Genomic DNA, 11,912 nt, shown 5'->3' with positions numbered 1-11,912 from the left:
TCATACCAATAGACCTATGTGTACTATAGCACTAATAGTGCTCTAGCTGAGAGCACTACAACTAAACATTTAAAAGATATTTGAACAGATATACGGATAGGAAAGGTTTGGAGGGATATGGGCCAAATGCAGGCAGGTGGGACGAGTGTAGATGCGGCATTTTGGTTGGCGTGGGAAGGTTAGGCCGAAGTGCATATTTCCTTGCTGTGTGACTCTAATTCCATGCTCATGATGCCATGTTCTCATCCATTCCATAAGTGGAAATTTCTATAGAGGCCAATTCTCCTACAAATGTTATTGCCTTCTTGTTTCCATTTCAAAGTTTTCAGCTATTTGTCATTGGAAATGATATGCAATTTTTTTCATGTGATTAAAAAAAATCTCCTCGCCGTGGTTGTAATTCATCCTGCGCCTAGGGGACGCTGTAGTGGGCGAGGACAGGGCAAGATCTGGGAGGAGGAGGGATGGCCGGCGAGCCGGATGATGTCATCGTGAGCGTGACGTTGACAGCGGCGAGTGGAATCTCTGGGTAGAGTTTGGAACGTTGTGTAGCAGTTTCGGGATGGGTCTCTGGGGCTTTGGCTCTCGGCTCAGGTGGGTCGCTGTTGTGGAAGGGTATTTATCGTTGCAAGATCTATGCAGTGCTGGGAATGTTGCTTAAAAAGCTGCACTGTCACGATTGCTCCCCGCAACTTGTCTCAAGTGCATTGCGGTCACATTTCGAGCTGTGTTAACATTGCAGTCTGAAGAAGGGTCTCGACCCATTTCTTCTCTCCTGAGATGCTGCCTGTCCCGCTGAGTTACTCCAGTTGTTTTGTGTCTATTTTCGGTTTAAACCAGCACCTGCAGTTCCTTCCTACACTTAACATGTAAACAGTCCCTTTAAGGCAATGCTACCTTTTCAGTGTGAACTTAGTGAGAAATATTAATACTAATAAGGGACGTGATTTTTTTTCTTTTTTTGCATTTCTTATTACATATCATCTATTGTTGTTGACAGCCATTTTCTCCAGTACTCCCATGGTCTAAAATGTACCTGCCATTGGCATGTGCCAGAGACCCTTTTCAATTTCCAAAATACTGTACTTGCAACCTTTCAATTACCATGGAACCTTTAGTAGTTTGGGATCCTAGGGCGCTCATATCAAGTACCCTCAAATTCCAACACCTCTGTGCATCTTGCATTACACCCTTTACTATTCCAGAGAATCGCAACACAATGTGTGACGGTTCCTGATGTGGAGCAATTGAAACAGAATGTGTATAAATGAGGATGAAGTTGATGGACAAACAGGGTATTTATAAGACGATATGGACAACTGAGTTCAAAGTCAGGAGTTTATGGACGATTAAGTTCAGCGAAACAGTAAGAAGGCACAGAAGAAATTGAAGGTGCAGAAATATGGATGTAGGTTCTTGTGGCATTAGGGATATTCTATATCATGGAGTGTATGTAGGAAGAATAAAAGTTGAGAATGAGATCTGTGAGTTTGAAACTCACCTTTGTATCAAACTAGCATGTTTACATATATTCAGCTGATGCAAGTGTCTGGGCTATGAAATAAAACCATGGCGAAGGAGCAGGAAGAAATTGTGTCTGTGGCCATCAGATTGGAGGATGTTCAGCTTCCTTGATGTGTACAAAGATGTGTGTTTATAAATAATATTTTATTGTGTGGTGGGACTTGATATGATTGTTCCTTCAGTTTTGGGAGGTGAATCATTATTTGAGAAATTCATATTTGGCAGTAGATAGTGAAATGAGTTGACAGTTGCATTTGTGTCAGTTGAATTTAATGAGAATGGAGTTGAGTACTTTTCGACACAGTGTGGCCAGGATGAATAATGGAATAAAAGAAGGGAGTCGATCCGTTCGAATGGAGGTTCATACCACTTAGGGCAAAAAAACACTTGGTGCAGAGATTAAATGTGGTGAGGGACGGGCAAAGCAATTTTCAATGTACTTGGGTGGATAAGATAAAGATTTTAACTGATGAGAAGGAGATGCAGAAGAATTTGAGTTATCCAAAGAAGAGTGTGTCTGAGGAGTGGGAGATTGATGCAAGGTGTGATTTAGTGAACAGAGTTACACTGTGGTGGGTTGGGTGGCTGGGATGCCAAAGTGGCAGAAAATACAGCCAGGTAGGCTACATTTAGGATAGACACAAAATGCTGAAGTAACTCAGCAGGTCAGGCAGCATCTCTGGAGAAAATGGATAGATGATGTTTCGGGTCAGGACCCTTCTTCAGGCTGATAGTAGGGGGAGGAACATTCAGGAACAAGGTTTTGCCATCCTTCCTCTAGTTTTCTGCCATGGTCATGTTAAATGCAACCATTTATAACAAGGATTTGGAAACAGAATTTCTGGAGAGAGCTGTGGAAGGGGGAAGTGATTGCTGGGTTTATGAGGTATGCATTCTTGTAGATAGGTGCATGGATACTTGGGGAATCTGGAATTTATTACCACAGACGGTGGTGGAAGCCAATTCTTTGGGTATTTTTAAAGCGGAAATTGATAGGTTCTTGATTAGGAAGATCATCAAAGGTTATGGGGCAAGGCAGGAGAATAGGATTGAGACATAGGAGCAGAATTGGGTCATTCAGACCATCCAGTCTCCTCTGCCCGCATGTGATCCATATCCTTCCATTCCCCTCATATCCACATGCCTAATAGCCTTTTAAATGTCATAGAGTGATACAGTGTGGAAACAGGCTTCGGCCCAACTTGCCCACACTAACCAGCATGCCCCAGCAACACTCGTCTCACCTGCCCATATTTGGATCATATCCCTCCAAACCTGTCCTATTTATGGACCTGTCTAACTGTTTCTTAAATGTTGGGATAATCCCAGCCTCAACTACCTCCTCAGGAAGCTTGATCCACACACCCACCACCCTTTGTGTGAAAAAGTTACCCTTCAGATTCCTATTAAATCTTTTCCCCTTCACCTTAAACTTATGTCTTCTAGTCCTCGATTCACCTTCTCTGGGCAAGAGACTCTGCAATCTACCTGATCTATTCTTCTCATGATCTTATACACATCTATATGAAGACATCTCATTCTCCTGCGCTCGAAGGAATAGAGTTACAGTGTACTGAACCTCTCCACTATCATATCTGATTTTATTTTTTTTAAACAACTTGCCCAGCACATTCTCATCTCAAAGTCTGGAATTTGTAGTTCTGGAATATAAGAAAATAACTGCAGATGCTGGTACAAATCGATTTATTCACAAAATGCTGGAGTAACTCAGCAGGCCAGGTTGTAGTTCTGGATTCCACTCCTGACACTTGATTACAAAATCCATACCAAGATCCATTGAAGTATAACAACACTGTTAGAGTAACCCCCTTTTACAATTTAATGTTAATTATGACTCAGTAGCGTAAGGGTAGATTGCGGCATTGTAGTGCCAGAGATCCGGATTTGATCCTGACTACGAGTGCTGTCAGTATGTTCTCTCTGCGACCATGATAAGTTTTACTCTGCAAATGGAAAGGCAGAAGGGAAAATCGGAAGTGTCGGTATTACAGTATAGCAAAGGGGATTACAGAGGCATGAGGCAGGAGCTGGCCAAAATTGACTGGAAGGAGGCCCTAGCAGGGAAGACGGTAGAACAGCAATGGCAGGTATTCTTGGGAATAATGCAGAGGTTGCAGGATCAATTTATTCCAGAGGTGGAAAGACTCTAAGAGACACCTGTGGCTGACAAGGGAAGTCAGGGACAGCATAAAAATTAAGGAGAGGAAGTATAACATAGCAAAGAAGAGTGGGAAGACAGAGGATTGGGACTCTTTTAAAGAGCAACAAAAGTTAACTGAAAAGGCAATACGGGGAGAAAAGATGAGGTACGAGGGTAAACTAGCCAATAATATAAAGGAGGATAGCAAAAGTTTTTTTAGGTACGTGAAGAGGAAAAAAATAGTCAAGGCAAATGTGGGTCCCTTGAAGACAGAAGCAGGGGAATTTATTATGGGGAACAAAGAAATGGCAGACGAGTTAAACCGTTACTTTGGATCTGTCTTCACTGAGGAAGATACACACAATCTCCCAAATGTTCTAGGGGCCGGAGAACCTAGGGTGATGGAGGAACTGAAGGAAATCCACATTAGGCAGGAAATGGTTTTGGGTAGACTGATGGGACTGAAGGCTGATAAATCCCCAGGGCCTGATGGTCTGCATCCCAGGGTACTTAAGGAGGTGGCTCTAGAAATAGTGGAAGCATTGGAGATCATTTTTCAATGTTCTATAGATTCAGGATCAGTTCCTGTGGATTGGAGGATAGCAAATGTTATCCCACTTTTTAAGAAAGGAGGGAGAGAGAAAACGGGTAATTATAGACCAGTTAGTCTGACATCAGTGGTGGGGAAGATGCTGGAGTCAATTATAAAAGACGAAATTGCTGAGCATTTGGATAGCAGTAACGGGATCATTCCGAGTCAGCATGGATTTACGAAGGGGAAATCATGCTTGACAAATCTACTGGAATTTTTTGAGGATGTAACTAGGAAAATTGACAAGGGAGAGTCAGTGGATGTGGTGTACCTCGACTTTCAGAAAGCCTTCGACATGGTCCCACATAGGAGATTAGTGGGCAAAATTAGGGCACATGGTATTGGGGGTAGGGTACTGACATGGATAGAAAATTGGTTGACAGACAGAAAGCAAAGAGTGGGGATAAATGGGTCCCTTTCGGAATGGCAGGCAGTGACCAGTGGGGTACCGCAAGGTTCGGTGCTGGGACCCCAGCTATTTACGATATACATTAATGACTTAGACGAAGGGATTAAAAGTACCATTAGCAAATTTGCAGATGATACTAAGCTGGGGGGTAGTGTGAATTGTGAGGAAGATGCAATAAGGCTGCAGGGTGACTTGGACAGGTTGTGTGAGTGGGCGGATACATGGCAGATGCAGTTTAATGTAGATAAGTGTGAGGTTATTCACTTTGGAAGTAAGAATAGAAAGGCAGATTATTATCTGAATGGTGTCAAGTTAGGAGGAGGGGGAGTTCAACGAGATCTGGGTGTCCTAGTGCATCAGTCAATGAAAGGAAGCATGCAGGTACAGCAGGCAGTGAAGAAAGCCTTCGTAACAAGAGGAGTTGAGTATAGGAGCAAAGAGGTCCTTCTACAGTTGTACCGGGCCCTGGTGAGACCGCACCTGGAATACTGTGTGCAGTTTTGGTCTCCAAATTTGAGGAAGGATATTCTTGCTATGGAGGGCGTGCAGCGTAGGTTCACTAGGTTAATTCCCGGAATGGCGGGGCTATCGTATGTTGAAAGGCTGGAGCGATTGGGCTTGTATACACTGGAATTTAGAAGGATGAGGGGGGATCTTATTGAAACATATAAGATAATTAGGGGATTGGACACATTAGAGGCAGATAACATGTTCCCAATGTTGGGGGAGTCCAGAACAAGGGGCCACAGTTTAAGAATAAGGGGTAGGCCATTTAGAACGGAGATGAGGAAGAACTTTTTCAGTCAGAGGGTGGTGAAGGTGTGGAATTCTCTGCCTCAGAAGGCAGTGGAGGCCAGTTCGTTGGATGCTTTCAAGAGAGAGCTGGATAGAGCTCTTAAGGATAGCGGAGTGAGGGGGTATGGGGAGAAGGCAGGAACGGGGTACTGATTGAGAGTGATCAGCCATGATCGCATTGAATGGTGGTGCTGGCTCGAAGGGCTGAATGGCCTACTCCTGCACCTATTGTCTATTGTCTATTGTCTATTGTCATATGGGTTTTCTACGGGTGCTCTGGTTTCCTCCCACATTCCAAAGGTGTGCGGGTTTGTGAGTTAATTGGCATCTGCAAATTGTCGGTAGTGTATTGGATGGAACTAGTGTACAGGGTGATCAAAAGTCGGCACGGACTTGGTGGGCTGAAGGGCCTGTTTGCATGCTGTATCTTTAAACTAAACCAATCTGAGGGCATGTTAGCCATCTTAGTTGGAGGTAAAGAATGTAATGCATTGTTTTGAAGAGTGGCAAGGTTCTTCTTACAGGTGCCCTGAGCATGATTTATCGCGCAAACAGATTATTTTAGCTTTATTAGTTTGTGGGATTTTGCTCCGTAAAAATTGTCTGTACTGCCGCATCTCAACAGTACCATTGCTGGAAAATTGAAACTGTCTGTAAAGTGCTTTGTATTCCTAAATTCCTTGTGAGCAGTGTTACATAAATGTGAATCATTTTGTTTTTACCACGTGTTTATCAATTTTTCAGAGAGGTTTGCAGATAAAGGAATAGACAAAGAGTGGGCGGCAAGCAAAGAAAATATTAAAGGGGGATAAATTCCCCATTAATGCAAACAGCCTTAGGATCATTGAAGTGAAAGGGAAAGGACTCGGTAGTTCAGCCAAACAATTCTGTTAGGTTGTGGACATTATCTGATGTGAACTTTGGCCCAAACTGTAAGGTGTGTATCCCTTGTTATTCTTGTCTGACATAAAAAAATCTGTCACTCTCGGTCAAGGAACCTCCAATTATCAACAATAATGCAAAATTCTGGTTCAATTTTTGCAGTTGATCAATTTATTTTGTTCTTAATTTCAGGTTGAGAGCACTTTCCAGGTTGCAGATTGTACAGAGACATTTGGTAAGTTGTCCCTTTTTGGATATGAAATTGAGTGTTTAAAAACCTAAACTCCGATGAAAGGACACAAAGTGCTGGAGTGGCTCAGCGGGTCAGGCAGTATCTCTGGAGAACATGGATAGGTGACGTTTTGGGTCGGGACCCTTCTTCAGACTGATTGGGGGGAAGAAAGCTGGGAGAGAGGAGAGGCAGGACAAAGCCTGGAATGTAATAGGTGGACACAGGCGAAGGTTGGGGGGGGGGGAGGGGGGATGACAGGCAGATTGTTGGAATAAAGGCAAGAGATTAAATTAGAGGTGTGAGACAGACAAATTGTGAAGATAGATGAAGGAATGTAGGAGGAGGTGGTGGGGAGAAATAGGAGTCCTGGTGGGCACAGGGAAGGAGAGAATGGGAGGGATGTTGTTCGAGTTTAGAGATACAGAGTGGAAACATGCCCTTCGGCCCATCAAGTGTACACCACCCATTGATCACCCGTACACTAGTTCTATGTTATCTCACTTTTGTACCTCACACACTCGGGGCAATTTACAGAAGCCAATTAACCTACAAACTTGCACATCTTGAGAACATGGGAGGAAACGAGTTGAGTATAGGAGCAAAGAGGTCCTTCTGCAGTTGTACAGGGCCCTAGTGAGACCGCACCTGGAGTACTGTGTGCAGTTTTGGTCTCCAAATTTAAGGAAGGATATTCTTGCTATTGAGGGCGTGCAGCGTAGGTTTACTAGGTTAATTCCCAGAATGGCGGGACTATCATATGTTCAAAGACTGGAGCGACTAGGCTTGTATACACTGGAATTTAGAAGGATGAGAGGAGATCTTATCGAAACGTATAAGATTATTAAGGGGTTGGGCACGTTAGAGGCAGGAAACAGTCAGAGTTGTGAATCTGTGGAATTCACTGCCTCAGAAGGCAGTGGAGGCCAATTCTCTGAATACATTCAAGAGAGAGCTAGATAGAGCTCTTAAGGATAGCGGAGTCAGGGGGTATGGGGAGAAGGCAGGAACGGGGTACTGATTGAGAATGATCAGCCATGATCACATTGAATGGCGGTGCTGGCTCGAAGGGCCGAATGGCCTCCTCCTGCACCTATTGTCTATTGTCTATTGAAACTAACACCCAGAGGAAACCCACGCGGTCACAGGGAGAATATACAAACTCCACACAGACAGCACCCGAGGTCAGGATTGAACCTAGGTCTCTGGCACTGTGAGGCAGCAGCTCTACTACTGCACCGATGTGCAGCCCCTAAAATTAGGGTATGTAAAATTGGAGAATTAAATGTTCTACTGTTGGGTTTCAAGCTACCTAGGCGGAATATGAGGTGCTGTTCCTCCAGTTTGCATGTGGCCTTGCATTGGCAATGGGGAAAAAACCCAGGAAGGAAAGATCAGTATGGGAATGAGAAGCGGAGTTAACATTTTTAGCAAGTAGGAGGTCGATGTAGGCCTTGGTGGACTGAGCGCAAGTGTTCAGCGAAATGGTGGCCGAGCTTATACTTGGTCACGCTGATGTATAGGAGCGCATATCGGGAACACCAGATACAGTTAGAAGAGGTGCTTGTAAGCCTCTGTCTCGTCTGGAAGAACTGTTTGAGTCCCAAAATGGAAGCAAGTGAGGAGGTACAAGAACAGGTGTTGCATCTCCTGCATTTGCAGGGGAAAGTATCTGGTTTAGGTGTGAAGGGATGAGTGAATCCAGGAGTTGTGTAGTGAGCGGTCTCTGTGGACGGCAGAAAGGGGAGGGGATGGGAAGATGTGATTCGTGGAGGGATCACGTTGGAGGTGAGGAAAATGTTGGAGGATGATGTGTTGGATGTGGAGGCTGGTGGGGTGAAAGGTGAGGACTAGGGGAACTCTATCCTTGTTCGGTCTGGGGGAAGGGGGAGCAGGATCAGAACCATAGGACACAAGGGGTCGTCACTGGGATGGAATTGATTGAGCTTTTTGAGGAAGTGACCAAGAAAGTTGATGAGGGCAGGGCCATAGAAGCAGTCTATACGGACTACATGGGTGAATGCACAGAGTCTATCTTCTAGGATAGGGGTATCAAGAACTAGAGAGCATAGGTTTGAGGTGAGAGGGGGAAAGTTTTAATAGGAACTTGAGTGGCAACTTTTTCACACAGTTGGCAATGGGTGTATTGAACGAGCTGCTGGAGGAGCTGCTGGAGGAAGTAGTTGAGGCAGGTACAATAACAACGACGGCATGGTGGTGGAGCGACGGGCCATATGGAGCTTGTACTTTCTCCCCGTGACCTGTGTGGGTTTTCTCTGGGTGCTCTGGTTTCCTCCCAGACTCCAAGTTTGTAGGCTAATTGGTTTGGTAAAATTCTAAATTGTCCCGAGTGTGTGGGATAGGACTAGTGTACAGATGATCACTGGCTGGTGTGGACACGGTGGACTGAAGTGCCTGCTTCCACGCTGTGTCTCCAAAATTAAAAAACTTAAACTAAAAGCAATATAGGCCAAATACGGTCAAATGGGACGTTTAGACGGGGCATCTTGGTGGGCATGGACAAGTTGGGCCGAGGGGCCTGCTTCCGCGCTGCATGACTCTATAATTGAACAGGATAGCTTTGAGTGAGGACGCAAGCTGCTTTCAATGAGATAGTTTCCACTGCCGACAAGTGCCCACATTACCGTTGCTTATCTCGGTGAGCAAGTGCAAAAGAATCCACACGATTTCAAGTAGACAGGAGCAAAATTACAAACATCTCAAGAATGACAGACATTTTGACACAGGAGCAGAAACAAAAAAAATGCTGGAAAACTCAACACGTCCAGCAATCGTGGGGGAGAGAAACAGATAATATTTCACTTCGGAGTATATTGCATTGAATTAGTATTTTGTACTTTAGCCAAGAAGTTGACCATGCTGCACCTTTTACCCAGCCTTCAGTTATAGAAAACAGAAGACCATTTTTTGTCCACTTTAAATCGCCGTGAATCTTCTGTGATGATTCATTTTGAAGGCACCATAAATAATTGATTGCACTTGCACCAGGTTACACCAGGTGGAGCTCTGCACCAGTGTTATTTTTATTCTACTAATCAAAGTGGATTCGTTTCGAGATACAGCGTGGAACCAGGTCCAACGAGCAGACGCAGGCCAGTGATCTCCGCACACCTTCACTATCCTACGCACATTAGGGACTATTTACAATTTTACCAAGCCAGTTAACCTACAAGCCTGTACATCTTTGGAGTGTGAGAGGAAACCCGGAGCTCCCCGAGATAACCTACGCAAGTCACGGGGAGAAAGTACAAGCTCCATACGGACAGCACCCGTAGTCAGGATCGAACTCGGGTCTCTGACGCTGTAAGGCAGCAACTCTACCGCTGCGCCACTGTGATCTTATAGTGTTAAGAATTTTTATGAATCCGTTTAGATAACATCAAAATAGTTCTGAAAAACACAGACTTTGAAATGCCAAAGAGACACACTGCTTCTTCAAGGGCCAATCAGTGCATTTTGTCTGTTACTGGTACCAGAGACCTAGGTTTGATTCCCAGAGTCCCAGTTTGATCCTTGACTTCAGGTGTTACATAGAAACATAAAAACATAGAAAATAGGTGCAGGAGTAGGCCATTCGGCCCTTCGAGCCTGCATCGCCGTTCAATATGATCATGGCTGATCATCCAGCTCAGTAACCTGTACCTGCCTTCTCTCCATACCCCCTGATCCCTTTACCCACAAGGGCCACATCTAACTCCCTCTTAAATATAGCCAATGAACTGGCCTCAACTACCTTCTGTGGCAGAGAATTCCACAGACTCACCACTCTCTGTGTGAAGAAATGTTTTCTCATCTCGGTCCTAAAAGACTTCCCCCTTATCCTTAAGCTGTGACCCCTGGTTCTGGACTTCCCCAACATCGGGAACAATCTTCCCGCATCTAGCCTCTCCAACCCCTTAAGAATTTTATATGTTTCAATAAGATCCCCCCTCAGTCTTCTAAATTCCAGCGAGTACAAGCCTAGTCTATCCAGTCCTTCTTCATATGAAAGTCCTGCCATTCCAGGGATCAATCTGGTGAACCTTCTCTGTACTCCCTCTAAGGCTAGAATGTCTTTCCTCAGATTAGGAGATCAAAACTGTACACAATACTCCAGGTGCGGTCTCACCAAGGCCCTGTACAACTGCAGCAGAACCTCCCTGCTCCTATACTCAAATCCTCTTGCTATGAATGCTAACATACCATTCGCTTTCTTCACTGCCTGCTGCACCTGCACGCTTGCTTTCAATGACTGGTGCACCATGACACCCAGGTCACGTTGCATCTCCCCTTTTCCTAATTGGCCACCATTCAGGTAATACTCTGCTTTCCTGTTCTTGCCGCCAAAGTGGATAACCTCACATTTATCCACATTATATTGCATCTGCCATGCATTTGCCCACTCTCCTAATCTATCCAAGTCACTCTGCAGCCTCCTAGCATCCTCCTCGCAGCTAACACTCCCACCCAGCTTCGTGTCATCCGCAAACTTAGAGATGTTGCATTCAATTCCCTCGTCCAAATCATTAATATATATTGTAAATAACTGGGGTCCCAGCACTGAGCCTTGCGGTACCCCACTAGTCACTGCCTGCCATTCCGAAAAGGACCCGTTTACTCCTACTCTTTGCTTCCTGTCTGCCAACCAATTCTCTATCCACCTCAACACTGAACCCCCAATACCGTGTGCTTTAAGTTTGTACCCCAATCTCCTATGTGGGACCTTGTCGAAGGCCTTCTGAAAGTCCAGATATAACACATCGACTGGTTCTCCCTTATCCACTCTACTAGTTACATCCTCGAAAAACTCTATAAGATTCGTCAGGCATGATTTGCCTTTCATAAGGTCCATATGGAGTTTGCACTTTCTAAGGCAGCACAGTGGTGCAGCTGGTAGAGTTGTCTTCTCACACTGCCAGAGACTCGGGTTCGGTCCTGACCGTGGGCGCTCGACGTCAGTCCTGACCGTGGGCGCTCGACCTCGGTCCTGACCTTGAGTGTGGAGTTTGCACATTCTCCCCGTGACCACGTGGGTTTCCTCACTGATGGTGCTCCGGTTTCCTCTCACATCCCAAAGAGCTGTGGATTTGTAGGTTAATTGACCTCTGTTTAAAAAAACCATGGATGATAAAGTGAGATAACATAGAATTAGTGTGAGCAGCTGTCAGCGTGGACTTGGGGGACTGAAGGGCCTGTTTCCCTGCCGTATCCGTAAAACTAAAAAAACTAAAACTAAATATACTATTCTGTAAAGCCATTGAGAGTCAAGAGTGTCTTATTGCCGAAATGGAACAATGAAATTCTTACTTGCAGCAGAACA

General features: G+C 44.9%; 1 protein-coding gene across 2 annotated transcripts in view; it reads left to right on the top strand.

Annotated features, from left to right (window-relative positions):
- The first annotated feature begins 503 nt into the window (after positions 1-503).
- hibch (3-hydroxyisobutyryl-CoA hydrolase) overlaps positions 504-11,912 on the top strand; it is a 99,493-nt gene continuing 88,084 nt past the window's right edge. The window contains exons 1-2 of one of the 2 annotated variants that reach the window (XM_078404565.1): positions 504-594; positions 6,556-6,598. In XM_078404565.1, coding sequence (XP_078260691.1) covers positions 563-594; positions 6,556-6,598 — 75 coding nt within the window. In that variant the 5' untranslated portion in view covers positions 504-562. Of the gene's footprint in view, positions 595-6,395; positions 6,419-6,555; positions 6,599-11,912 lie in introns of those variants that run through there. The other variant, XM_078404566.1, reaches the window with a different exon arrangement.

Source organism: Rhinoraja longicauda, chromosome 8 (assembly GCF_053455715.1).
Source record: "Rhinoraja longicauda isolate Sanriku21f chromosome 8, sRhiLon1.1, whole genome shotgun sequence".
Classification (NCBI taxonomy): Eukaryota; Metazoa; Chordata; class Chondrichthyes; order Rajiformes; family Arhynchobatidae; genus Rhinoraja; species Rhinoraja longicauda.
The sequence above is the reverse complement of the archived record's forward strand: the minus strand, read 5'-3'. Positions and strand labels throughout refer to the sequence as shown.